The 24,950-nt window shown below is 33.7% G+C and overlaps 2 protein-coding genes and 1 long non-coding RNA gene across 14 annotated transcripts; 1 reads left to right on the top strand and 2 right to left on the bottom strand.

Annotated features, from left to right (window-relative positions):
- Window positions 1–364: 364 nt before the first annotated feature.
- Window positions 365–16,376, bottom strand: LOC112769287 (protein NUCLEOLAR FACTOR 1). Of its 10 annotated transcripts, none has more exons than XM_072225156.1 (27): window positions 16,122–16,353; window positions 15,496–15,594; window positions 15,260–15,375; window positions 13,901–14,386; window positions 13,713–13,800; window positions 13,370–13,461; window positions 12,940–13,089; window positions 12,551–12,689; window positions 11,698–11,821; window positions 10,568–10,665; window positions 10,305–10,421; window positions 9,107–9,187; window positions 8,052–8,230; window positions 7,839–7,911; window positions 6,622–6,681; window positions 6,451–6,489; window positions 6,260–6,348; window positions 5,933–5,997; window positions 5,447–5,493; window positions 5,093–5,152; window positions 4,256–4,327; window positions 3,515–3,544; window positions 3,318–3,412; window positions 3,028–3,133; window positions 1,826–1,888; window positions 1,338–1,409; window positions 365–783 (listed from the first exon to the last, which is right to left on the bottom strand). In XM_072225156.1, exons 7-27 carry the CDS (start codon window positions 13,074–13,076, stop codon window positions 706–708), a joined length of 1,824 nt encoding a protein of 607 aa, XP_072081257.1. In that variant the 5' UTR covers window positions 13,077–13,089; window positions 13,370–13,461; window positions 13,713–13,800; window positions 13,901–14,386; window positions 15,260–15,375; window positions 15,496–15,594; window positions 16,122–16,353; the 3' UTR covers window positions 365–705. The 10 variants fall into 10 exon arrangements, with proteins under 10 accessions (XP_072081257.1, XP_072081249.1, XP_072081250.1 ...); XM_072225148.1 differs by having other exon boundaries at window positions 12,940–13,117; window positions 13,901–14,392; window positions 16,122–16,341; XM_072225149.1 differs by having other exon boundaries at window positions 12,940–13,117; window positions 16,122–16,324.
- Window positions 15,383–16,195, top strand: LOC140181514 (uncharacterized). Of its 2 annotated transcripts, none has more exons than XR_011876190.1 (3): window positions 15,383–15,649; window positions 15,746–15,928; window positions 16,056–16,192. It is a non-coding gene; the product is annotated as an uncharacterized lncRNA (long non-coding RNA). The 2 variants fall into 2 exon arrangements; XR_011876189.1 differs by having other exon boundaries at window positions 15,515–15,649; window positions 16,061–16,195.
- A 1,746-nt stretch (window positions 16,377–18,122) lies between the features above and the next one.
- Window positions 18,123–23,363, bottom strand: LOC112771004 (uncharacterized). Of its 2 annotated transcripts, XM_025815539.3 has the most exons (3): window positions 22,211–22,702; window positions 21,246–21,440; window positions 18,123–20,113 (listed from the first exon to the last, which is right to left on the bottom strand). In XM_025815539.3, the coding sequence occupies exons 2-3, from the start codon at window positions 21,258–21,260 to the stop codon at window positions 18,212–18,214; spliced, it is 1,917 nt and encodes a 638-aa protein (XP_025671324.1). In that variant the 5' UTR covers window positions 21,261–21,440; window positions 22,211–22,702; the 3' UTR covers window positions 18,123–18,211. The 2 variants fall into 2 exon arrangements, with proteins under 2 accessions (XP_025671324.1, XP_025671325.1); XM_025815540.3 differs by lacking the exon at window positions 21,246–21,440 and having other exon boundaries at window positions 22,211–23,363.
- Between the last annotated feature and the right edge of the window lie 1,587 nt (window positions 23,364–24,950).

Below are 24,950 nucleotides of genomic sequence, written 5' to 3'. Positions count from 1 at the left end.
ATACACATTATCAAGATTTCTCATTATCTACCTAATAGAATTCTTATCTTATTATATTATTACTTTTTTTCGTGAAATTATTTTTCCTTCTTCGCACCATAACATTTGCATTGACTCACTAGTCACCAGACGAAGTTACCACTTTTACCAACAACTTCGTCAGGATCCCTTTATTTTAGCGCCAACATCTTTTTATTTTTCACTTTAAACGGAGGAAAAAACATAGGAATCTTTTTCAACAAAATAATAATAATTTTCCCTCTTCCTCCACAATACAATAATATAATGAAAACAGATTATTCAAACTTATGACCTAAATTCTAATAAACCTATGATTTAAGAACAGCTTAAATAACGCTATGTATCGAGGCAACGTAAAAATACTTGTTCCATATATATAGTCATGTAAGCCAAAAAGTATATAAGATTACAACCAAGATTACAACCCTCTCAAACTGCAATATTTTTTACACTATGGCTATTCAGTATTCACAATCTAAATTTAACTCGAAAATAGTAAGACTAGTAGAGACTCAACCCAACGCATAAGCTTCCCTTCATTTGTGTTCCGAAACTGAAATTGAGGCAGTCTCACAACGCACCACGGAAAAAAAAAAAAGGGTCATTTTCAACTTCATTTGGTCAAAAAGGATCGTTCTCAAAATCCAAGAGCATGCCTTAAAGGCTTTGGAATACTACAGATTTCTAATGACAAAAGACAAATACAGATTTCTCAGCCGTCACCATCCTTTTTGCTTTATTAGTCCCAACAATTCTTTCCAGCTGAATTGTGATTTCCATAGCAAAACAAATATCATAATATTATTACATTATGTTGCTGTTAGAAGAAATTTTAGGAGGAATGGCTAGCCAAAAATAAATAAATAAATAAATAATAGAACTAGAAAAGTGTTTCATTGAAAAAGTTAGATGTACAGATGTTTCAGACATCTTTTTTAGAAATATAGCGATAGAAGTGCAAGTAATTGGGGATTTTAGCTATATCTCAAGTGAATATGTTGAATGCGGAAAAATAATTTATAATTTATAAGAAACTTGCACCAAACTTATCACTTTCTAAACTAGAATCTACTGAGTTTCACTTTTCTTATGTGATACATAAACCAGTTACGTAAATCCTCCCTTATTTAGCCCTTTTCTCGTACAATTCTCATTACTACCATGCATTTCAATTAGCCAACCAACAATTACATACACACTACATGACAGCAAGTAGCATAATAATCGGTTATGATTTTTTTTTTGTGGGGTGGTGGGGAGAGGGTGTTTAAATTTGTATATATCCTAAAAGGGACATCAAGGAGAGAACGTATTACCCGAAACTTGTCAAGGGAAGAAAACATAAGAGTGCATGCCATACTGGCAGACCCATCAAGCATATTCAGAATCTGCAAGATGTAAAGGGATAGCAATAAAATAAGAGATATATTATGTTCAACTTGTATGGAAAAACTGAGAATAAGAACCTATTAAAGATTTTATCAACAGAACAACGAAGCAATGAAGTGATGAACTAATTACTGAAATGCATAGGCTATTGAAATAAATGAGAGCATAATAAATTAATAAGGTACTTTGAAGGGTAGGGCTCGTTTTAAATTCCTTGGCATATTTTGCATATTGACTTTTTCCAGGTTGTCAAGATTAGAGACCAAGAGAATAGTTGATTTGTGGAGTTATGTTATTTATTGTTTTCTCTTCCTTCTCTAGTTTCTTTGTATCCTACACTCCCATTTCACACTTTCCTTTCTTACGAATTCTTTGAAAGAAATAAAAACAAAACCTACTTGATTAGCCTGCTCACCTCAGGGAAAAACTCCTTCCTTTCTGGTAGTGAATACATGATTAAGTTCTGAACTCCACGAATCTGCCATCAAGAAATAAGCTATGTTTGTCAATATTGTGTATAACTCTGCCTGTATCAAACTTATTACAAACATTTTACATAGCCTGTCCCAACTCCAAATAAAAGAGGAGGGTTGCGTTAGGCTAAACAACCAACGTAAAATTCTTTTGAATCCCGATGACATGAATCAAAGATGGAATTGTGTTAAGGCTAGGTTGTTACCAAGAAGCGACGTGCTATGTGGATGAATCATAGCGAAAATCAATGGTGGGAGTGCACAGGTAAAAAGTCAAGTGAGTCAGGTGAAGGCAATGTAATTTGGAACCTTGGTATGGAATGAGATAGGCGTTATCCTTTGATAAGCATTGGGAAAAAGATGTGGTAGCGGTTAAAAATGCGGGTGATTGGATCATTACACTAAAATTTGCAGTTGAGGGGGAGCACTTCTTTGTGATTAGTGCCTATGCACAAAAGTCGGTTTAAAAGAACACTACAAGACAAAACTTCGTGAAGATCTAAAAGGTTTAATCCAAGGCATAAAGTAGGGAAACCAGACTTTCTTGGAACTTAAAAGGACATGCGGAGAAGGATGGGAATGGGTATGAAGTGATCCACGGAGATCATGGATTTGGAATAGAGAACAAAGAGGGTACAGCCATCTTGGACTTCTCTTTAACCTGAGTTTCTTATTGCAGTTAGCGAACAGTTGTTCTAAGAAGCGGGAGAACACTTATAACACAAAAGAATGGGTGAAAAACTTTCAAATCATTTTTTTCTTGCTAAGAAATTTCAACTAGAAATTTTGTACTGACTGCTAAGTTATCCCAAGAGAGTGCTTGCCCATCCAACATAGGTTCCCGACAGCTTGTTATGGATTTTTGAGTACATCAAAAGGTGAAGAGAAGAACACAAGGGTCAAGTGCTGGGAAATGAAAGGTGAAAAACAAAGAGATTTCCAAAGAGGGTAGAAAAAAAAATCAAGACGGGATGGGTATGGAAGTGCACAACTGCATACGAGACGTGGAGTGAGACCACCAAGTGATTGAAAAAACAACAAAAGAAACCTTTTTGTGTGTGTATACCCAAAAAAATCCACTAATCCTCTTGAATTTAGAGAAAATAGCAAAGGCAAAGGCAAAAAGAGAAAAAGTGTATACAACCTTGTATCGGTGGTAGAAGTGAGACCTCTCGGTGTAAAGCATGATCTTCCTTTTTCCTTCATTGAACCAATTACGTGCACGAGAAATGTCACTTTGGGTCGTATACCTATATTAGTCCAGAAAAAAAAAAAAAAAACACTCATAAATCATGCATAATTATGAAAAATTATTATATCAGGATAAGTATACCATCTCTGATTTACAGACAAACATTAGAGATATATTCCGAAAACATGCAATAATTGACAGCTACAAAGTTTCAAAGTAAAGATGAAAAGTAGGCTTCTTACTCCCCAAGAAGACAAAATGAAGCATTCTGTGACTTCAAAAAATTTCGGATTCGAATAAATTCAGAGTAAGAACTGATAAATATCATAATGCCTCCCTGTATCAAAGATTTCATCCAACAGAACCAAAATAATTAGTATATAAATTTCATTTATCACAGGCATACACATCAGAAATTGAACTACCTAAAAAACCTAACCTGATCAGAATCTTTGATCCGTGGGAAAACCTGCAAGATACAAATGACTGACATCATATCTATAAATTTGACTACAAATTGCCATAAATTTTTAACAATATTCACCTAATAAAAAAATATTTTAAACTGTCCTAAGGAATTTATATAAAGAAATTGAACAGAAGCATTTCAAACCCAGAAAAATAACACATAAAATATAGAAGTATTTCTTTCATCTACCAAAATGAGATTGGGCAGTTGGATAAATCAGTGTGCACCCAAATATCCAATAAATGGATAACATTGAAGCATACCTTGATGTAGTAGTCTTTTTAATTAGCTAATATTATAAATATTTGTTTAAATATTGACTACGATATCATAAATATCTAGATAAAAATTGGCCAACCAGGATAAATATAGGTCTAACTGCTTGGCATTGATTTCCAAGACTATAATTTATTTTTAATAACTGAAACCACAAGTATCCTCCAATCAGATCCTATTCCAACATTTGAAATCCAATACGGGGCATAACTCTCCCAATGCTTGTTACTCCATACACAGAACTCAAACTCAAGTTCACTTATTAAAAAGAAGGAGCATTTGCCACTCCAACTGACCATAAGTTAGCTACAAAAATGATGTTTATTTGACATATGACTTCATTCAAGTCACAGAAAAATATTTGGATAATTAGTTTTTCAAAAATAGTTCAACTCAACATGTAAAATTTCAAAACTGCAATTCTTAAACATATACCTTCTTAACAAAATAATCAAAGCGAGCATCATCAGCATCTACTATTGAGTCTACATGAAATCGTTCATAGATCTACAAGTCACGTGATCAAGAGAATTATTAGCATAAGGGAAAACGAGGCAAGATAATTTGGAATAATATTTGATAACTCAACACCTCAAGAATAATTAAGGACTACAAGCATGTCAAACGAATTAATAATAAGAATACAATAGTTGAGCATACATTATATATCACAACTGCCTAAAACAAAGTTTATCAAGACATTTTCAACTGTATGCCTCGTTTAACTATGGCAGTCATCCAACTAATCTATTGGCTCATTAGGACCTCCACCCAGAAGAGAATACAATTAAATTATCCATGATTTTTTAAATTGTATTAGCCACACTACCAGCAAATGAACAAAGATACCAAGCAGAGAAGAATGCTAGAGAGACAAGCCAAAATGAGAGTAATCTTAAGGTCTAATAAAAAATCAGCCACTTTCCAATTATCAAGTCCTTAGAGATCTTCACCACAAGATCCCAAAATATGTCAGAGGAGCAGGAGGTAGCTTTTTCAAAAGTCTACTGTAAACTCTTTCATCTTTAAAAATATTATTGTTTCTGCTTACAAGAAAAGATCAGTCTCACTAATGAGCTTCCCCCCTCCCCCCCAATGTACTTTTCAAAGGAACAGTACAACAATGAATATTGTTTTATGCATCACATAAGTGATCCAAGTAAATTTAAGTGCAATGATATTGTGATTACGCTATCAGAATGCATCTACACCCAAATGGTTTCATTCCCATCTGAACCTCTACTTTAAGAAAGTAATACCGAGAAAGCATACTTGTCTTATTTCGGGAAGAACTTTGTGTAAAACACCTTTATAATCACAAACCAGCTTCACCTGCAGATATCAAATACAAGGAATATAATTGGTTGGTGTAGTTGCTTAAGCAATAAGAAAGAAAACCTTCTTATGATTCTCATCTCATTATAAGGCACAGCATATCAACAATGCCTAGGGTTAAGTCCATATAAGAAAAATAAAAACCATATTAAAGAGAATGGCAAAAACTTGAGATTTTTCCATGAGAACTCTTTCGGCAATGATGTATCTCTAACCCTCCAGGAGTGATCGTAGGTACAAACATTGAGCCCATCTAAACGAATGTAAAGTGCAACCAGACATTTTGCATACCTTCCCTTCATAATTACAGCACTGATGATTGAATGAAGCATTTATATCTGCAACAAGGAAATGAATAAGCTGTAAATTACTCAACGTGGTTTCTTAATAATGCTAGTCAAAAAGGATTCATTAGAAAACTCTATAACTCAGCATCAACAAAGGTTACCATAAGTTAATCAAAAAAGGTCCTTCGGACAAGGAAAGTACACAAATTTTAACCATGTATTATAATTGGAAATAGATTATCTTGATGATTGTTTATGTAAATTTTGAATGGATATTGGATGAATCCCCAATTGAAATACTGAAGCAATAAAATATTCTTTCTTCCAGCAAATTAACATCCCCTATTTATCAAACAGAACAAAAGGATGAAGAATACAAAGGTCTGTTAAAACATATAATATCTATCCTTCTATAGAGAAGGTAAAGACAAAACTATGTGAATGCAAGATTGTTCTCAACATCTTGGCCAAAATAAGGAAGGTTCATCACCTGGATTTGAATAAAACCCCAGAACAATTGTTTGCCTGTAAAATCTGGCATTATCATCAAGATACCTAAACAAAGAAAAACTAAGATTTCAAGATTCTAGGGTAGAAAAACCAGAAATGCATCTCATTTCTGACACCTTAGCTTTCAATGACCTGAGTGCAACATGCAGTTCATGGAACAAAAATAATCGTGTACAAAAAGGCAGGTCACTCCCTCCCAAATATCCAATTCATGGAAATGAAAACTACGTCACTCCCCCCAAATTTAACAACCACCAACTAAATGGAAAGAAATGAAAATCTAAGAAAAATCCAACATAAAGTGTACCATGGTCTAATGCGCATAACATCAGTTCCAGGCTGCTTCGATGGTAAACGGTTCAAGTGGTCAATAACTGTATGTACATGATACCAATTCTGGAAGTTTCAAAAATAATAGCCAACATTTATACTCTTCCAACTTATAGTGACCTTCAAATTATTATTATAATTTAAAGAAACATACAAGATACAACAAACCTGCATTGCTATTACATCAGCATGATCAATAATCAGCACCTACTCAAACATAATAAAATATACTTTGTCAACTTCAAACTATATGATCCAATGACCTATACACAGGGTAACTACATATTCAAATAGAATTTATAAAGCATGGTCTAACAAATAACAAGTAGAGCCACTTACCTCGATCGATGAAAGAAAATCTACATCTTTTTCCTTGTTACACCCGGCCTCTTCAATTTTCTAACATTCACAACACTGATGTCAGGCACTTGCGATAAGGATATTAAGAAAAATCCAATTCAAATTCAAAATATGTAAAGTATAACAGTTTCTTTTTCATTTAGTAAGTTACAATTTAAATGCAGCAACAAGCAAAATCTAGATTTAAAAAGTAAGCCTTTTAGAAGCCAGAATTAATATAAAAAATAAAAATAAAAATTTGAAGCCAAACTAAGGGAACCATTTTTACAGCTACATGTTACGAACTTCAAAATTTAAAAATTGCACAATATTATCAAGATTATAATTGAACATATATGCAGGCTGTACCCAAAAAACAGAAAACTTGCATACCCAAGTCTAGTCTCATTCAAGAAAAGTGAATATATGCCAGAAATTTTCCTTATCCGAACTGAAGAGAGAGTGAGTAGCTACAACACAGTCTATATGAACCGGCGACATGGACCAGAATAAGCTAACTTTCTCTTGTTTCCTTTCATTCTCCCCTTAATTCTTCACTTACTGATCCAACATTCTTGACCCCCCAAAAACAATATTAAACACCTTTTACCTATCCTAGAAGGTTTAGGACTGTAATTGTTAAATCCTAAGGCTATATAAAGCCCAAGTGAAGAAAATTGATTCCTACAAAATCAGACCTAGAAAACTTGTTTGGCATAGTCACTTCCATCACTGTACCTCAGGAAAGAATCCAATCCAGACTGTTTTCATGTACCATCACCTTAACAAGTGACATCTGATTTTGATCATGTAAAATGTGTTGAAGGTGACATCACATGACAATGGTTTCAGGCTTTCAGCACAAGAACAAAACTCTCCAAAAACAAATAACACATCAAATAACATTTGGTAACTTTTAGCGGAGTAATTGCATTCTCATGACATTTCATGCCTTCTTGATAAAAATTTCTGTTTCCAGTCTATTGTTTCTTTTAAAGGATGTCTAGCTTGTCACTTGGAATTGTCTTCTATACTAATATTAATAAACCTTTACTGTCAAACAAAAATAAATAAATAAAACTAAAACACAAGGGGAAATTGCACAGAAAAATCACGAGTGATAATATAATCTAAAGTGAGCAAAAAAATATCTAGGAGGCAAATATGAATAAGAACCCAAGAATGATTCTTTTTCATAAAAGAAAAATCCCACTTACATTAACCAAGGAAAGCGCTGAAGCAACAATGATGTCTGAGGTATGGAAATCGCTGAACAACTTAATTGTCTTCCTGCAAGGAATTTTATGAATAAGAAAAAAAAAATTCATTATAATATACTAAAAAATACAGATAGTGGACTATTGCATAGCATGTCTTGGGAAAGGATAAAGAATAAGCAATCCTAATCACCAAGCAGTGAAATTTGTTACCTAGTAAATTTGATGCCGATCATAAAATCGTCCTCATTATTGCCACCAAAAAGTACTTCATAGTCAGATGGTTTGGATGTTTTTTGAGGTTTTTTATTTTCAGAATCATGGTCATTTTCCTCATTGCCCTCTTCACTTCCAAATTTAGTTAAAAAACGATCCATATGCTCAACATTAACCTGAGAAAACAAACACTTAAATATCACAAAGGACTTACAGAATTGTCTATCTTGCTCAACAAAAATGTAATAAAATTAGATAATACTAATAAGCAACACTTGCAACAGTGAGTCAGTTATCAGAAACTGCAGCAGAAAGTTACATGTAATAGCATGATTTAAGCCTAACAATGTTAAATTAAAGGTCATTTGTAGACATCCACCGATTAATGAACTAGGAATTTCACTAGCATTAGAATTGATAATGTGCATTGAATCTGGAAAAGAATGGTCTTCCTTTTACAGAACCTTGTATTCCTTTTAATCAAGGAGGCACACAATTTTCTAACATCTGCAAGAATGATACACAATAACAGAAGAAGCCTATTATACATAGTTACTGAAACCACCCATACAGTAGAAAGAAACTAATGACAAATAATAACCATCAACCATGTAAAACCTTAGTTTCCTAAAGTTAACGGGATCTATTGAGAAACCACTAATAAACTAAAAGGAAAACCAAATTGTACAGAGAGAAGCCGGCAAAAACAAAAGGAAAACACACAACATAAGCCAACTTTTTAAATGATATTTTCCAACACATGCAGAATATTAACCACCCAATGGAAGGATCACAATCATGAACCAGAAAGTAGAAGTCCGCATAAGAGAAATATAGAAAGATAAAACTGAAAAATAGTCCGATGGGGGAGTTCATCGATATATCCCGACTCTTTACTATGAGATAACCTGTAGTTGAGGGGAAAAAAAAACTTAAGAGTTGAGGCAACTCCTCAGAGTCTAGATGTGTATTGATAATTTAGCTCATGTTCAAGGGGCAATACCATGGTTAGATGGAAAGAGTATCAACTAGAGAGGTAGGTACAAAAGCACCTTGTGAGCTGAAGGTGTAAGTTGTATAAGCCTCTTCACAACACGATACACGATGCTTGCCATTGGCAATAAAATTAAAACCTGGAGCACAAGTAAATAAAGGATCATATACGTTGTTTGAAACATAACAAATTAACATGAAAAGAACTTTCTTGTATACCTATGATTCTTCTTAGACTACATGCATTTCTAGGTTTTACTAAGCTTACCAATTGAACATGATTAAGCAATAAAAAGAACAAGGCGAAAATACCAAATCTACTAATTCATTTAGATAATAAGATGCAGTTTAGAACAAGTATAGCAAAACACTAATTAGACAAGTGACAAATTTAATTATAATCAGAAATCCATTATAGAAATGATTCAATAACGGATCCAAAAAATTTTGATAGTGGGGGAAAATAATATATATAATATAATAATAATTTTTATTATAAAAATATTATGTGTATACAAAAATCAGTTATCAGATTATCTATTAACCATTATATATTTGTGTATAAATACATGTGTTGTTTAATTCATTTTCAATATGTATTTTGCATTTTAATATATATTCTATGCAGGTGGTTATTTTTTATGTACATGTAGCATGATTATTGTTATAATTATATTTTGTTATTGTAAATATGATTAGTCTTCAAAATATCTAATTTACAAATTAAAACACTAAAGTAGTAATTTAAATAGTAACATATAATATAAGAGTCTATTTTTTAGGTTTCATATTTTTAAAAAATTGAGCAATCTTTTTCTTAACAATACAATCAAAATATCTCTATATCAGTAACAATTATTTAGAAATTTACTTCTTATACAATTAGAAGCCAACTTTTATTGATATTCATAGTTGAAAAAGTTCTTACAATTAATGCAGTTGCTGCGGAAAAAACTAAAGCTAATTTCAAAAGAAAATAAATAATACTCTTTCGAGTCGATTTCTAAGAAAAAACACCAAATCTCGTTTAAATTGAGAATTAATCATTCTAATAGACAACTAATATAAAATTCTTAAATTGACTATTAAGTACCAAAAGTTGAGTAAAAAATTATTGTGGGGTCAAATTCAATAATTTAATGGGGGTAAATAAATATTATTATCATGTACTACGAAAAAAAATTTCAAATTGTAGTGGAGGCGCTTGCCCCACAACAATGGTAATAGATCTGTCCCAAATGACTAATGGTCCTTTACCTTTGGACGAGTAAAACCTTGATCTCGGAATTTGTCGCTACCAGCACTCTCTCCATCTCTGGATAATTTTGCATCATTCTTTTTCACACAATCTTTAGTTTTGAACACATGATTGAGCTGCGAACGATATAGCCATTATGTCATTGCTATCAATATAGCGTAGGCATGGGTGTGTAATATAATCTGTAATATACATTGCCACCATGCAAAAGATTTTGACAAAATCCACAATCTTAAATAAAATGGCAGGGAAATTTGCTTACAGAATGCATTATGTATGCATCCATGATGCTTGTATCTTCAAGACCTTTGACATAGAATGGTTTCTTATTACAGTGCAGTATATCCCGGTATCTGCTGCCTAGAAACATGTCAACATGAAGGCAATATCATTATAATGATGGAAGAAAAATAAATAAATAAATCACAACCTTTATGCAAAAAGGAACCAAGCATCCTCAACGGGAGTAAACAACAACAACAACAACAACAAAAGTGCTCGAGTGTGTAACTTGGATAACTACTATAAGAGAATTTCAAAATACACTCAAAAGTGGTTTAGTGCAAATAAGCAGCATATTGTGGTGTCAATTATCAATTTATCATACCAAACGACAAATAAAATGGAGATGGTGACGTGTACAACAAATGTCGCAAGTGGCATGCTCTAATAAAATGACATGACCATTGTGAATAAATTCACAAAAAAGGTAAAAATAAAATCCTAAAATTAAAAAGAAATTATAATAAGAGATTGAAGAGATAATTGTTCTCTTTCCCACTTCCCATCATCATCGTGTTCATGTGTCTATATGTAAAATCAGGTCCTTTTTTACCAAATTGCAGAAAACCTTCGGGCCGGAAAAGATATACAACCTTTGTTATTGCATTTTGATGGAATTAAATAAAGATAACAATGGGTCACTTTTAAAAACATTCGAGGCACAAATAGGACCAAAAAACATTACAGAAAACATTGATATATTTATTCTAAAAGTTTTGGATAAATATAATACTTAACCATTCAAGAAAGAAGTTAAATCCTATAGCTGTATCTATACTGACTCCAGTGTACCACATGAATTTTACTGCATAGACCATAAAGAGTAGAAGGTTTACATTCTCTCTTGTTGAGCATTAAAAAATTAAATTACCATAAGAGGATTTAGATTCCTTTGGCTTATTGCTATTTTTCAATATAGCCAATACAACCCCCTATCAGCTCAGAAAATTTTACATGAAATAAAAGAAATTTGGAAGTCTTCTAAAAAATGGAAGATATTGTTTAAACAACCCCTTAGTTTCAGGATAAAAATCAAGGGTAGTTATTATGCTAGATGCAAATAATGAGACTAGAACATGATTTATTCATTATAACTGAAAACGAACTTACAAAGGGAGAAAAATATTTTTTGCATAGATGAATTCAAATCCTTGCCCCCAGATGTCTTGTAGACATCCATCCAGTGCTCATACAACCTTGGTATCAGACCATCGAAAGAATTGGAGTTCAAATCCTAAAAGAGAAAACAAGAGACAAAAATGTAATACCCGTAAATATTTACACACCAAATAATGTTTTTAACGAATTAAGTTACCAGAAACAATTCTCCTTTTTAGTACATGGATTAAGATTCAAAGAGAAAAACTTACAATAAAGCAATGGGCAGTGTCAATGACAAGGAAAAGATAACAATAGAGGAAAATATTCTTCGTTGAACAATGTTGATTTCATCCGAAAAGAACTACTCCATATTTTTTTACCTTTGTTTAAAGGACTATTAATCAAAATCTCCATGAAAATAGCACACAACATACCATGACTTGATATACTAGTAGTCTAACATCAACTCGCATAGCCTTACCAACAAAATGATTAGGATGCAAACAATAAATCAAGTAGTTCTACTACAAAGCATATAGGTGATGAGCATTGAAATTGACATCAATGCTGTAATATCTAATTATTTTCCCCACCTAACATATAGCATTATCTACTTTGAAAAAGAGGTAACCATATGGGGAATGAAGTATCATCATTCTAGACAAGAAGGCAAAAGCAATGAATTCTATGGCCAGCTGCTAATGTCTACGATTCCCCTTTACTTTATTACAACCATTCAGCTTGTGGCCAAAATAATTACACTAGATTTAGCACTTCCACAAAGAAGCTACTCAATCTTGGATATGCCAATAGTTTTAAATAATAAAAAAAAAAGTAGTAAAAAATAACAAACATGAAATACCTCCAAAATATTTTCTCCAGTTCCTATCCATTTGCAACTCGACATGCCAATGGCTGGTACCTCCCATTTAAATTTGGAACCCTTTTGGTTGTCTATCTCTTCTTTTGTTAAATTATGTTCCAAATATAGGTTAAAAGAACTACAGACACAAAATATTGTATGTTAGACTATAGGATAAAAAGAATGAAAAGAGCAGGAAATTCATTTGAGTTATGTATAATGACAAAGAAATAAGTAGTTGGTACAATTTCAGATTCATTGCAGAACATCATAAGACATTGGTATTACTCGGATAATATTTTTCTTTCTCCATCTCCATTCCACACCTATATTTTATTTAGAAAATAAAAATAAAAATGAAACTGAGAAAGCAAAAAATATTAACAAACCTTAAGTGCACTGAATCCTCATAATTTGGTTGACCATCAATTCCAACATCCTCTTCATCTGACTGAGAAAACTCAGCATCATATTCAGTCTCAGAGCCTGTTGATTGAGAATCATTGTCATCTGAATCTTGCAACATCCTTTCCGCGTCACTGTTTCTAGGAGAATCATCATTAAAATCTAAGACAGTAAAGAATACAAACATCAATAAATGATATCCCGAAATTAAATAACCATCTTATGCTATTGAAAATCAGAGAGAGATTGCAGAAAACAAAATGGATGTACAGACCCTAATTACAAAACTGAAACAAATCCTTAATGAACAGAAATATTGACGAAAATTTAAGTTAAAACATTGCTATTTCTACTCTTCTCAAAGTTCTTGCCTTCCACATAATCATAATTTTTTTAAATATTGCAGAATCAAACCTTCTTCATCATCATGGTCATCCTTCCGCTTCCGATGCGCAGGGAGCTCCGCCTCTTTCTTCATTTCGTCACGTTTAACTTTTTGCCTTTTCCTGAAAATAGGGGTAAAGCGACGAAAAATTTTAAACCCTTTCTTTAAAATAAAAATATCCCAAACAAAAGGCAATGTCAGATGAGCATGATTAAGTGCTTGATCATTTAAATAAGATAGTAAACTAAATATGCATGGACCAATGTAACAATCAATACTAAGACTTTAGAACAAAGTAAATGAATTTATCCTAGCTTATGTGGTTGTTTCATAGAGCATTAAAATAGTTGAAAAAATACACACTGTTACTACCTTTTAAGGTTAGAAGTAGGAGGATCAGTCTGCAGAATATTCACATTCATATTATTGGGTTTCTGTTTGGATGACTTCTTCTTCTTCCCTACAAAGAATAGAAAGTTTAATAATAACCAAGCTTAGAAAAAACACATACTTAATTAACTGCCATAGTGGGAAAAGCAGAGAAGAATGAAAATTGGCACCAGCGTCAGCTCTCTGCGTCATCTTCGTCCTTTTAAAATCTCACTCTCTTGACCTCCGCACAGTAGCAGCGGCGGCTCCCTCCTTCAGCCGTCAAACTAGTCGTCGGCACAAGTGTCTGGAGAAAGTATGACCGGTGATGGAAGCAAAGGAAGGTGGATGCCGAGGGAGAGGAACAGAGAGGTAGAGAATACTAAACTTTGAAGACTATGGGGAAACACCGAGGCAGGAGCAGGAGCAGCAGCTTGACAGCGTAGGCAGTAGCTCAGCGGCGAGGCGACGAGAGGGAGATGATGGTGTTGTGGAGGAGAGCGGCGGGTCGGAGAAGAAGCAGAAGTCAAGGCGGAGGCAGTGTGCCGGTGGCACTAAGGTGAAGGTTTGAGGCAAAGTGCACGAGGAAGGGGCCCAATGGTTAAGGGTTAAGGGTTTAAGGTTTAACATGACAGGTTTAACATGGCAGGAGTAGGTTTATCATGGCAGGTTTTCATCTTCCACTCAATGAACAATTTATTAAATCAACAACAGCAAAACACAATATAACAATCAAAAGGTCAAGAACAACACCAAAACAATAATTTATCAAATTAACAAGTTAATAAGATCAATTAAAACTGAAAATCAAAATAACAAGAACAATTAAAATTTTAAACTACAGCAAACCAACAAAATAAGAACTAGAAAAACATACTAATCATGAAAACAACAATCAAATAAAACTATAACCAAGTTTGCGAGAACCGGACCGGTCAATGAACCGGTGAGGCGACTGGTTCACTGGTTCAGTGGTTCGACCGGGATTCAACCGGTTTAATTAAATATTAAATAAAATTATTAAAAATTTAATATATAATTTTATATATTTAAATTCATTAAAATTCATGAATTTTTAAGTAAAAAAATTTTAATAGAATTTAAGATATAAAAAAAATTGAAGATGAAAAGTTCATTGATAATATTCAGATTGAGTTAAATTAAACATTATCAAGCCAAGGCTAATTATTTAACATCAATTCTCTTATACAATTCAATTATCCCTTTTTGGGCTGCCAATATACAATTCAATTGAATAACACATTGATGAAATTTCTTATTGTGCAACAAGCCTCTTATAACTAACCAAACCCTAACTAGATTCAACAAATTCAATGCTTTTCAACAACAAAAACTCAGAATACAGAGTTACAGACAACTCAACCTCCAAATCCAGAAACAGAAAACTAAGTGAAACAATTCAAATTAAATTCAGACTCACATTAAGGAACAACCCAACTCAGAACACAATCCCAATTCAGAATCTAGTACAAAAAATCAACTCAGAAGCCAGAATCTTAGAAATCAAAACTAAAGAAGCAGCGGCTTACTGGAGACATGGCGAGGGAGGAATGACGGTGGTGACAGTGAGCTTAGAAGAGGATCATCAGTTTCTTTTTTTTTTTTTTATTTTAATTAAAGTTTCAAAACCAGATCAATTTCAGTACTGCACCATTCAAACAAAACAAATCAAATTCAAAACAACACAATTTACACAAAAATGTATACATATATATACACAAAATTGAATCAGAGGAAACAGATCTAGAGAGAAAAACAGAGAAACCGAATGAAGCCATTATGGACGAGGAAGTTGAAGGTGTGGTTGTCGCAGTTGTAGGTGAACTTGTTGTTGGAGGAAAAAATATTCATCATGATCATGATACTGTTTGTATATGCATGAATATATTGATGACACAGAAGATTATGTCAACATACAGGTATATATGAGCTTCATTTGGTCATGTATATGAAAGATAAATTTTGCTGCCTAGATAATTGACACTGTTCATAATATATGTAATTTGTTCATGCAGCTTGACAGTCACAGAAATCAACTGATTCAGGTAAAATAAAAATTTCAAACTATTTCCATTCAGAAGCAACAAAAATATTCATGAAGCAGCAAACCGAAGCAGCAAACAGAACATGCAGCATAGAAAATCAAAAACAAAAATCAAGATCAGAACATATTCAGAAGCAGCAAACAGATTGAAAGGGTAATAAAAGTGTTCGAGACTCAACACGACTTGAAAAACAGATTGAACCTGAAGCATATTTAACTGGATTCATATGTTTTTTTTTTAACTCAGATACCCTGTTATTTATTTATTTTTTTTCAAACAGAACAGGCGAGGTCAGAATTCAGAAGGAAGCAAGTTCAAAATCAAGAAGACAAGAACAGAGTCTTACCGGCGAATGAGGAGGCGGGCTCGGCGAGCTCGGCGACTTTCGGCGACGAGGAGGCGGGCTCAACGCGGTGGTGGTCGGGCTGCTGTGGATTGGTTTGGGTGGCGAATGAGGAGCGCTGCTGCTGTGGATGGCTGTGGGTGGCTCGGTGGTTTCTGGAATCTGGAGCTTGGTGGGCGGTGGCAATGGTGGCCTTGGTGGGTGAAGGGGGAAGAAAGTGGATTAGGGTTAGGTTAGGTTACGCGTACCCCTTTCTATTTTTTTTATTTTTTTTTTTTAAAAAAAAAAGCCAAAACGACGTAGTTTGGCATCTGAATTTCCAAACCACTAAACTGGCAAAAAATCGAACGGTTTTTCCGGTTCGCCCGGTTTTTCACCGATTCTTTGTCATTCGGTTTTTGAGATTATTCGGACCGACTAAGTAATCGGTTTCTAGTTATTCTGGTTGAACCGATCGATTCGGTCCGGTTTTCAAATCCATGCAAAATACTTTTCCCATCCAAAAACTCTCCATCTGAACTTTACAAAATACAAATCCCTTTGTTTTTCAGTTTGTATACTTAAAATGCGTTTTTTTATGAAATTATTCATTTTAAAAATTGACAATGAATTTTTTTAATTTTTGAAAACAAAAATTAACATTTAGACTTTTTATCATAACAATTCTTATTTTTATATGATGAAATTTTTTATTTTGAAAGTTTAAACGAATTAAATAAAAATAGATAAATAATTAGAATACTTTCATGTATATAAAAATCAAAATATCTCAATTTTAAATCTATAAGACAAAAGTTAGAATCTTCATCTCACAGTGCAAGAATTAAAACCAAGCTATGTACTAAAACTAAAATTAATCATTAAAATTAGAAAAAAAATGATTTTAAAGAACTAAAACTAAGCTACATCCTAAAACTAAAACTAAAAATTAAGAAGAATGGTTTTGGGAGTTAGGACTAACATATGAGAGAGAGAGAGAGAAAAAAAAAGAAGATTTAAGTTGTTTCTTAACATAAAAAAAACATTCAAAATGTTAATGATATATGTGCCACAAATTTGCATGCTAGATGGATGATCTTCAACGCTCAAACCAAGGCATTTGTATAAAGTGTGGTAAGATGTTGAATATTTGATGACATGAATTGTATATTTTCTAGAGAAATATTTTTATTTTCTACATTTTTTTTTTTTACAAGTTTGTTCCTATTATCTTTTATAGTGTATTCAACCAACAAAACTTCGTTATTAGTGATTAAATATGAATATAAGCTACATTATAGTTGTATATATCTATATTCACAAAACAAATATTCTTTCTATTGTATATGATAAATCATTTCCATAATGAAGCATCATGGTTTATCAAATAGCATAAGCAACATGTGTTGTTAATTAAACATTTCAATTGTTTATTAAGATTCAATTCATACCATTAGAAGTGTTAATATTGTATTTATTCAAAAAAATATATAATTAAAATTGTTAACACATTATTTATTCAAAAATTTAATATCTTTTATTCCCGTGCATTACACAGGTTTATACACTAGTTATATAAAATTACAATAAGAAATTTAATAAAAAAATAAAAAATCCAAATATAAAAGAAAATACTAAAAATGATAAAAATAAATTTGAAATATTCACCTTAGAAGTGACCGATACAAATTTAAAAATTCTTATGAAAAAAACTATTGGAACCAATAAAGACTAGAAACACCAAATGTAAACGCACATTAAGTGATGCTTTTTAGAAAAGCGCATTTAGAATGGAAAATCACGATCGGAGCAGAAAAAGTTACCAAACACAAAAAAAAAAGTATTCAAGAAACTTAAATGCACTTTTCTCCTCTCTAACGCTAAACCAAACACACCCCAACTCTCATACTATAATTGTTGGGTGGCTAAAGAATGATTATATTTACAAACATCCCCAACAAGTTATAGGAAAAACCAAATTTTTGAGTATTTTAAGAGGATCTAAATCAAGGATCAACTTCATAATTGCATAAGTTGTCAGCTGGAAGCTCTTGAATGATATTGATTTTCTAGTGTTATTTACATGGATGAATCAAGAGGCCAGACTCAATGTACTATCTTTTTGGGAACAAAAATTCTCGAAATGCACCGTCTCCTTGATTAGTGGATAAGTAATTGATAATCAATTCTGTGGTGGTAGCATCTACTGAAAAGCCTTTGTCTGTCATTATTTGAAGGTATTTCATGGACCTTAAAGAATCCTTTTTAATTAGTAACCCTTGGACAAAGACATTGTAAGTGGAGTAGTTTGGCGGGCAGCCATTCTCTTCCATGTTCGTAAGTAAGTCTTCAGCTTCATCTATTAAACCTTGTTTACATTGACCTTTAACCATAATGTTATAAGTATACAAATTAATTTGCAGACCTTTAGCAGGCAAAGAAGAAAAAAGTTTCCATGCCCCGTTTACTTCTCCAGCGGCCCACATTCCATCAAGCATAATATTATAAATCACAATGTTAAGATCCAGACCACTCTTCTCCATTAATTCAAACAACGATGTTGCCTCGGAAAGAAGCTGGGATTTACATAGACCATCCAACATAACAGCACAAGTCTGGAGATTGGGCATCTGGCCATGTTTGTGCATACTAAAAAAGAGTTCTTTTGCAGCCAATGGTCGACCAACTCGACAAAACCCACCGATAAGAGTGGTCCAAGTGACAACATCGGGAACGAATCCAGCATTGAACATTTCATTCAAAAGATGCATAGCCTTATTTATGTTTTTAATCATACACCATCCATGTATAAGTGATGTGTAAGTTACAATGTCAGGTAAACAGCCCCTAGTAACCATTGAGTTAAATATTTTCATGGCCTCATTCATTTCCTTTTGTCTATCAATCAATGCATTATAGGTAAAGGCATCTGGCCGCTCGCCCATCAGAATCATAAATCCAATTGCACTCTTAGCCTGCATAACTTTTCCATCTTTGCAGAAAACATCCACTAAAATGTTTAGAGTTTGCAAATCTGGCATCATCCCCACTTTCATCATCTCATCCAGCAGGGAAGCAGCATCTTTCCATCTGCCAAAATTGCAAAGACCTTGAATCAAACAACTGTATGTGACAATATTTGGTTTAATACCTTTGCTGCACATTTCTGAGAACATATTTAAAGCCTCAGACACCAATCCATCCTTGCACAAACTATCAATAATTGTGCTGTGAACTACAACATTGGATCTACAATCTCTTTCTTCCATCTTATGTAGCCACCCAATAGCTGCATTAGTGTCGCCCATCTTACACAATCCATTAATCAACGCTCCATAAGTGTAAACATCCAATTGATAACCCATGCTTTTCAAACTTTCAACCATCCCCACTGCCCGAGCCACATCGCCTTGCATGCAAAGCCCATTAATGAGAGCAGTGAAAGTCGACAGAGGTGGCTCCAATCCAAGCTTGAGCATGCTCGCAAAAACAGAGAACCCGAAAGGCGTCAACTTTATTCGACAAAGGCAATTAATCACAATATTAAGAGTAAAGCAATCAGGTTTTATGCCCAAAGAAGAATACATGTATTGAACCAAAGATATCGCAGTTGTGTAATGCTTCATCCTCACAATCACACCCAACAACAAAGTGAAGTCAAACACAGATGGCAAAGGCTTCATCATAGCCATAGAATGAAACAAGTCAAAAGCTTCACCAACATTACTCAGTTTACCAAGCTTACACTTGTCTCTCAAGAAGTTCCTGAAGTCGTTTCTTTTGCTATTCCTCTCACAATCATGATCATGATCATCAAGGTTTGTGGCACTAACTATAGAAGTAAAGTGAAATATGGGGAAATGGAAAGAAGCAAAAGGAGGAAGATTGAAAATGGAGTGAAAGAGAGTACCCATGTGTTGATGAAGGCGAAAACAAGACAGAGAAGCTATTCGGGTTGGCACCATTCCTTCAAACACGCGCCACACCGTCGATGCTTCCTCGTACAGGTAAAAGCACTGTGAAAGAAAGAATCAGAATCAGAACAGAGAAAACCAAGGTTGTCGGAACCGAACCGGTCATTGAACCGGTCAAGTGATTGATGGTTCAATGGTCCAACTGTAGTCGAAGTGGTTTAGTTAAATATACAATAAAATTATTAAAAATTCAATATACAATTTCAAACATCCAAATTCAATGATTTCTAAACTAATAAAATTCAAAATTTTGTAATTTCGCATAATAACTTGTCCATATTTTATCATTAAAAACTTACAAAATAAAAAATTTCCAAAAGGATTAAGATCTCTCCTTGCTGGGAATAATGCATAAAAAATCCAGTTGCATTGATCTCTTCTTTGATTCCCAGTGTAAAGCAAAATATTCCCTAAAGAACTTCACTCTACTCCCAGCTTCCCCAAACTCCTCCTCAAACTTCTTCCAGAGGTCATTATTCCAAGACAGGTACCGCAGTTCTGTACACAAGCAAGCCACCCTAGCCACAACAACACTAGGAAGACTCTCCAAAATCATCATCTTAAGTTCTATGGGGACATGAAACACGGTGGAGAGTCCAATCCAACTTTGTCACAAAAATCAATCAATAATGGCAATGCAAGCCTATCCTTAACCATGTTCTACAACTCAAAAATCTCACTTTGTTGATCAACAACAGCATCCTCATCAAAATTATCCTTGGATTCAAAATTTTCCAGCATCAACTTCAAGGGCTTGGCAAATTTACAGTTATCCATAGTATTCAAGAAAACTCATCATCCAAAGCAAGGTTCTGAGAACCGGACTGGTCATCAAACCGCTTTAGTCACTGGTTCATTAGTTCACTGGTCTAACCGGTCCAACCGTGATTCAACCGAAAAAACCGTTTTAGAATAAGATAATAAATAAATTACAAATAAACACCCTAATACAACAGGCACAAGCACAACTCGCTTTTTATTTCTTCATAAAACATTAATGTGAACCATGAAGAAATATGGCTAAAACGTAAGCTCATTCGAGGGTAGAAATATATCTTGGTATTGAGCTTTGTGTCTCCACTTGAACTCATTCCACATGGATCTTAAGTTTGTTTCCTTATCCTTGCAAAATGGTAAAGATTTCAACAAAGGGCACCTGTATATATTTACTTACTCTGGAGAGGACCATCTCAATGTCATGTCTATGGTTACAAATCTGAGTCTTGGCAAGTTAGCTAGCAGCAGCACCTCCAGTTTTTGAAGAACATCCTCACCGATCTCTGTGACTGGAATAGGTTCTTCTAATCTAAAGCAATCAGTTTCTGGATCTCTGAGAGATATTGAATAGCCCCATTGCAAAAAAATGGTTCTTAAAAAGGGGGCAATTTTTCAATGTCAAAACCTTTAATTTGGAAAGGGATCTAGGATTCAGAGGACCTCAAAACACACAATTCAGTTCAAGCACTTTGTTTAACAGCAACAAAAATTAAAAAACAGCAACAAATAATTACCCTAAACCCTGAAATCAATAAATCTATCAACAAAAATTCAAAAATAGCAGACTCAGAAATTAAAAAACAGCAGCAGCATAGCAAAGCCATTTTTATCAATAATTTCAACAACAACACAACTTATCAATGATTATTCAGAAATTAGAAATTCAGAACAGAGAATAAATGATGCATTACAGTGTCACATTACATGTTTTTTGTGCATAAAATTTGATTGTGACCATCTTAGAGTCAGAATTATTGTTCACATTACAAGACACTATTATATTATATTATTCTGGTTTGAAGCTTTGTTGTTGTCAGCTACCCCATATTCTACAAACAGATGAAATTGCAAGATACTATAGACTAGAGAAAGGGCAAGTAGTTAACTTACAGAATAAAAAATAAAGTACACACAAAACAGCAACACAGCTACACACAAAACAGCAACACAGCAGAACCAGAGCTCATTCAATAAAAAATCACAACACACAAAAACAGCAACACAGCAGAACCAGAGCTCATTAGTAATAAAATAATCATTCAATAAAAAATTAAAACACAAAACATTCAAATAATCAGTAATCAAATAATCATTGAAGATGGCATAAATAAAAAAGGCAGAAGAAGTTAGCAGTGAACTGACCTTCGAAGTCTCGGGTTTTTTTCTTGGTTGAGCTTCTGCTCTCTGAACTCGAAGGAAGGAAATTGGAATGGAGAAGGGTTTTTCTTCTGAGCAGTCTGAGCAGAGGGGCAGAAGCGCGACGGAGACAGAGGCCAGGCGACGAACACGACTCAGAATTGGAAGAACCTGCGGCTGTGCAAACGAAGAGCAGACTCAAAGACTCCGAGCTCGAGCAAGAAGCTGCAATTGGTGGGTTGGGGACTTCGAGAACGACGACCAGACGAAGACGATGGTGCCTGACCGCGCGACGAACGGCGGCAGGAGCGCGACGGAGCAGATGAATACCAGGGACTGACACGCCGAGCTCGAGGAAGAAGCTGCGATTCTTGAAGGAGGAAGAAGCACGGACGACCAGACGACGATGGTAGTGCCTGAGCGCGACGGATGGCGGCCGTCCTTGCGGCGGTGGAGATGCTAGTTTCAAGTTTCAACTTCCTTTATGATTTGGGGAATGAAGACGGAAGGGAAGGAAAAGGTAGGTCATGACTCGTGAGTGCGGAACCAAAACGACATAGTTTCATCCAAACCGGCCGGTTCTGGTCTGACCGACCAGTTCTCAGCCAGTTCCACAGTTTGTTAGCGGTTTTTTAATTAGTAGTTTTACATGGTTAACAAAATCGTTAATAGTCAGTTTACGGTTCGATCGGTTCAACCGATTAGTCCGGTCTAATTTTCAGAACCATGATCCAAAGTCGAGAATTAAAAAACATAAAAACTAAGCAAAAAAATCCAAACTCATAATCATAAAACCTAGCAACTCAGAATCACACAATCAGAATTATTAACAAATTGACTCACAGAATCAACTCAAAACAAGCAAAAATAAATTGAACCATAAGTGCTTATCGGCGGCGAGGAAGGAAGGAAGTGACGGCGAAGGAAAGTGAGCTCGGACAGAGAGAGTGATAGAGAACTCGAACAGGAAAGTGAGCTCGGACAAAGAGAGCGAGAAAGAACTCGAAGAGAGACAGAGAGCTCGAAGAGACGATGACTGACGGACCCAGCAACCTTCGCGACGGCGACACCAAGAGCTCAACGCGGACCTTCGTGCGACGGCGAGGAAAAGACGAATGATGAGAAGAGGGTCGAGCAGACCTTTCCAATGATGGCACCCACGACGAGGAGAAGGGTTATGTGACCTCCTTGACTGTTTGGGTGATGAGTTTGGGATGATGGCTGCTCAAAGAAGGGTATTAGGGTTTTCTATGAGCGAGAGAGACCTAGAGAGAAAGGGTCGTAAGAATTGAACTGGTCATACTACTGGTTTATTAATTTATTGGTTTAATTAATAAGTTATTGGTTGAACTGGTAGAATCGGTCTTAAATAAATAAAAAATATAAAATAGTTAAAATTTTAAAATATATATTTTTATTAATATTTTAGAAACAATTAAGTTTCAACAAATTATAATCAACAAGTTATAATTCGATTATTATTAAATAAGTATATAAAATTCTAGTATTTTTTTATGATAAAGATTTATTTTATTTTATTTTTAGAATCCGTTACTTGAATGAAACTAGATATCGTGGAATCATATTGAATATTTGATGATACATTTCATACCTTGCTAAAAAATCGATCCTTAATTAAAGTATTTTTATATTTATTATATTGTTATAATTTATAAACTATATGTATTTATTGAAAATAATATTAATAAATATTATATAATCATAAAAAATAATTATATTATAATTAATAGAAATATTTGATTACATATTTAATAAAATTTATATTAATAATTATGAATAATAAAAAGATAATTAATTTAAATATAAGTGAATATAAAATTAAAATAATATCTAAAAAATTATTGTGCGCTTTTATTATATAATTAATAATTAGCATATAAAATATTAAGAAATAAAATAGTTTAGTGGCAAGAGAAGTATTAAGTACAAGGAAGATTTATGGGCTAAAATTTTTATATATGGATAATTTTAATGTGAAATACAAAAATATTTGATGATTTTGGTGTTCTACAGGGTTGTGGTAGTAGCACAAAACGTTACTAACGTTTTGTAATAAAAAATTTTTTTTAATCATCAAAGAACAAAACGTCACTGACGTTTTGTAATAAAAAAAATATTATTTTAATTATTAAAACACAAAACGTCGCTGACGTTTTGTTAGAAAAATATTATTTTAATTGAAGAAACACAAAACGTCATTGACGTTTTGTAAATGGCCATAGTTGTGTTCAACACACAATTTGGTTCATGATAAAGGATTTCACCTCTAGTAATACAATATTAAAAAGAAAAAGTTCAGATTTATGTTCAAGCCACTTCTTTATTAATTTTAGAATTTTCTCTTGAACGGTTTGGTTAGATCAATTTTTCATTGATTTTGACCAATTTTCACCGGTTCTTATCGATTCTTGACCTTAAACAGTCTTTATACTAGACCGAACTAATTGGAGGTTTAGTTCACCGATTTTTACATTTATGGAAAGGGGGTGGGGTGGGTCTTCTTTTTTCTGATTTGTGTACGATGCAATTTTGAGGCGTATGGATTCAAACCGGTGAGCCTCCAAAAATCGAGCTGATTCCGGCGGTTTACCGTCGATTTGGCTGATTTTTCACCAATTTTTTGTCAAGCGGTTCTTTGAGTTAATCGGACCGGTTCTTGGTTAACCGGCCAGTACAGTTCGGTTTTTCCAGAACCATGCAATTTATCAAATATTTTTTATTAAAA

This window comes from Arachis hypogaea, chromosome 18 (genome assembly GCF_003086295.3).
Source record: "Arachis hypogaea cultivar Tifrunner chromosome 18, arahy.Tifrunner.gnm2.J5K5, whole genome shotgun sequence".
In the NCBI taxonomy this organism is placed as follows: Eukaryota; Viridiplantae; Streptophyta; class Magnoliopsida; order Fabales; family Fabaceae; genus Arachis; species Arachis hypogaea.
This window is presented reverse-complemented; position numbering and strand designations above follow the sequence as displayed.

Excerpts from the sequence above, each read along its gene's own strand:
- LOC112769287 (XM_072225150.1), bottom strand. The coding sequence starts at position 13,922 with ATGACGCAGAGAGCTGACGCTG. Across the intron at positions 5,153-5,446 it reads GCTGTAATTATGAAGGGAAG|GTGAAGCTGGTTTGTGATTA; the intron begins GTATGCAAAATG and ends TGATATCTGCAG. Across the intron at positions 1,889-3,027 it reads ACTTCTACCACCGATACAAG|ATTCGTGGAGTTCAGAACTT; the intron begins GTTGTATACACT and ends TCTTGATGGCAG.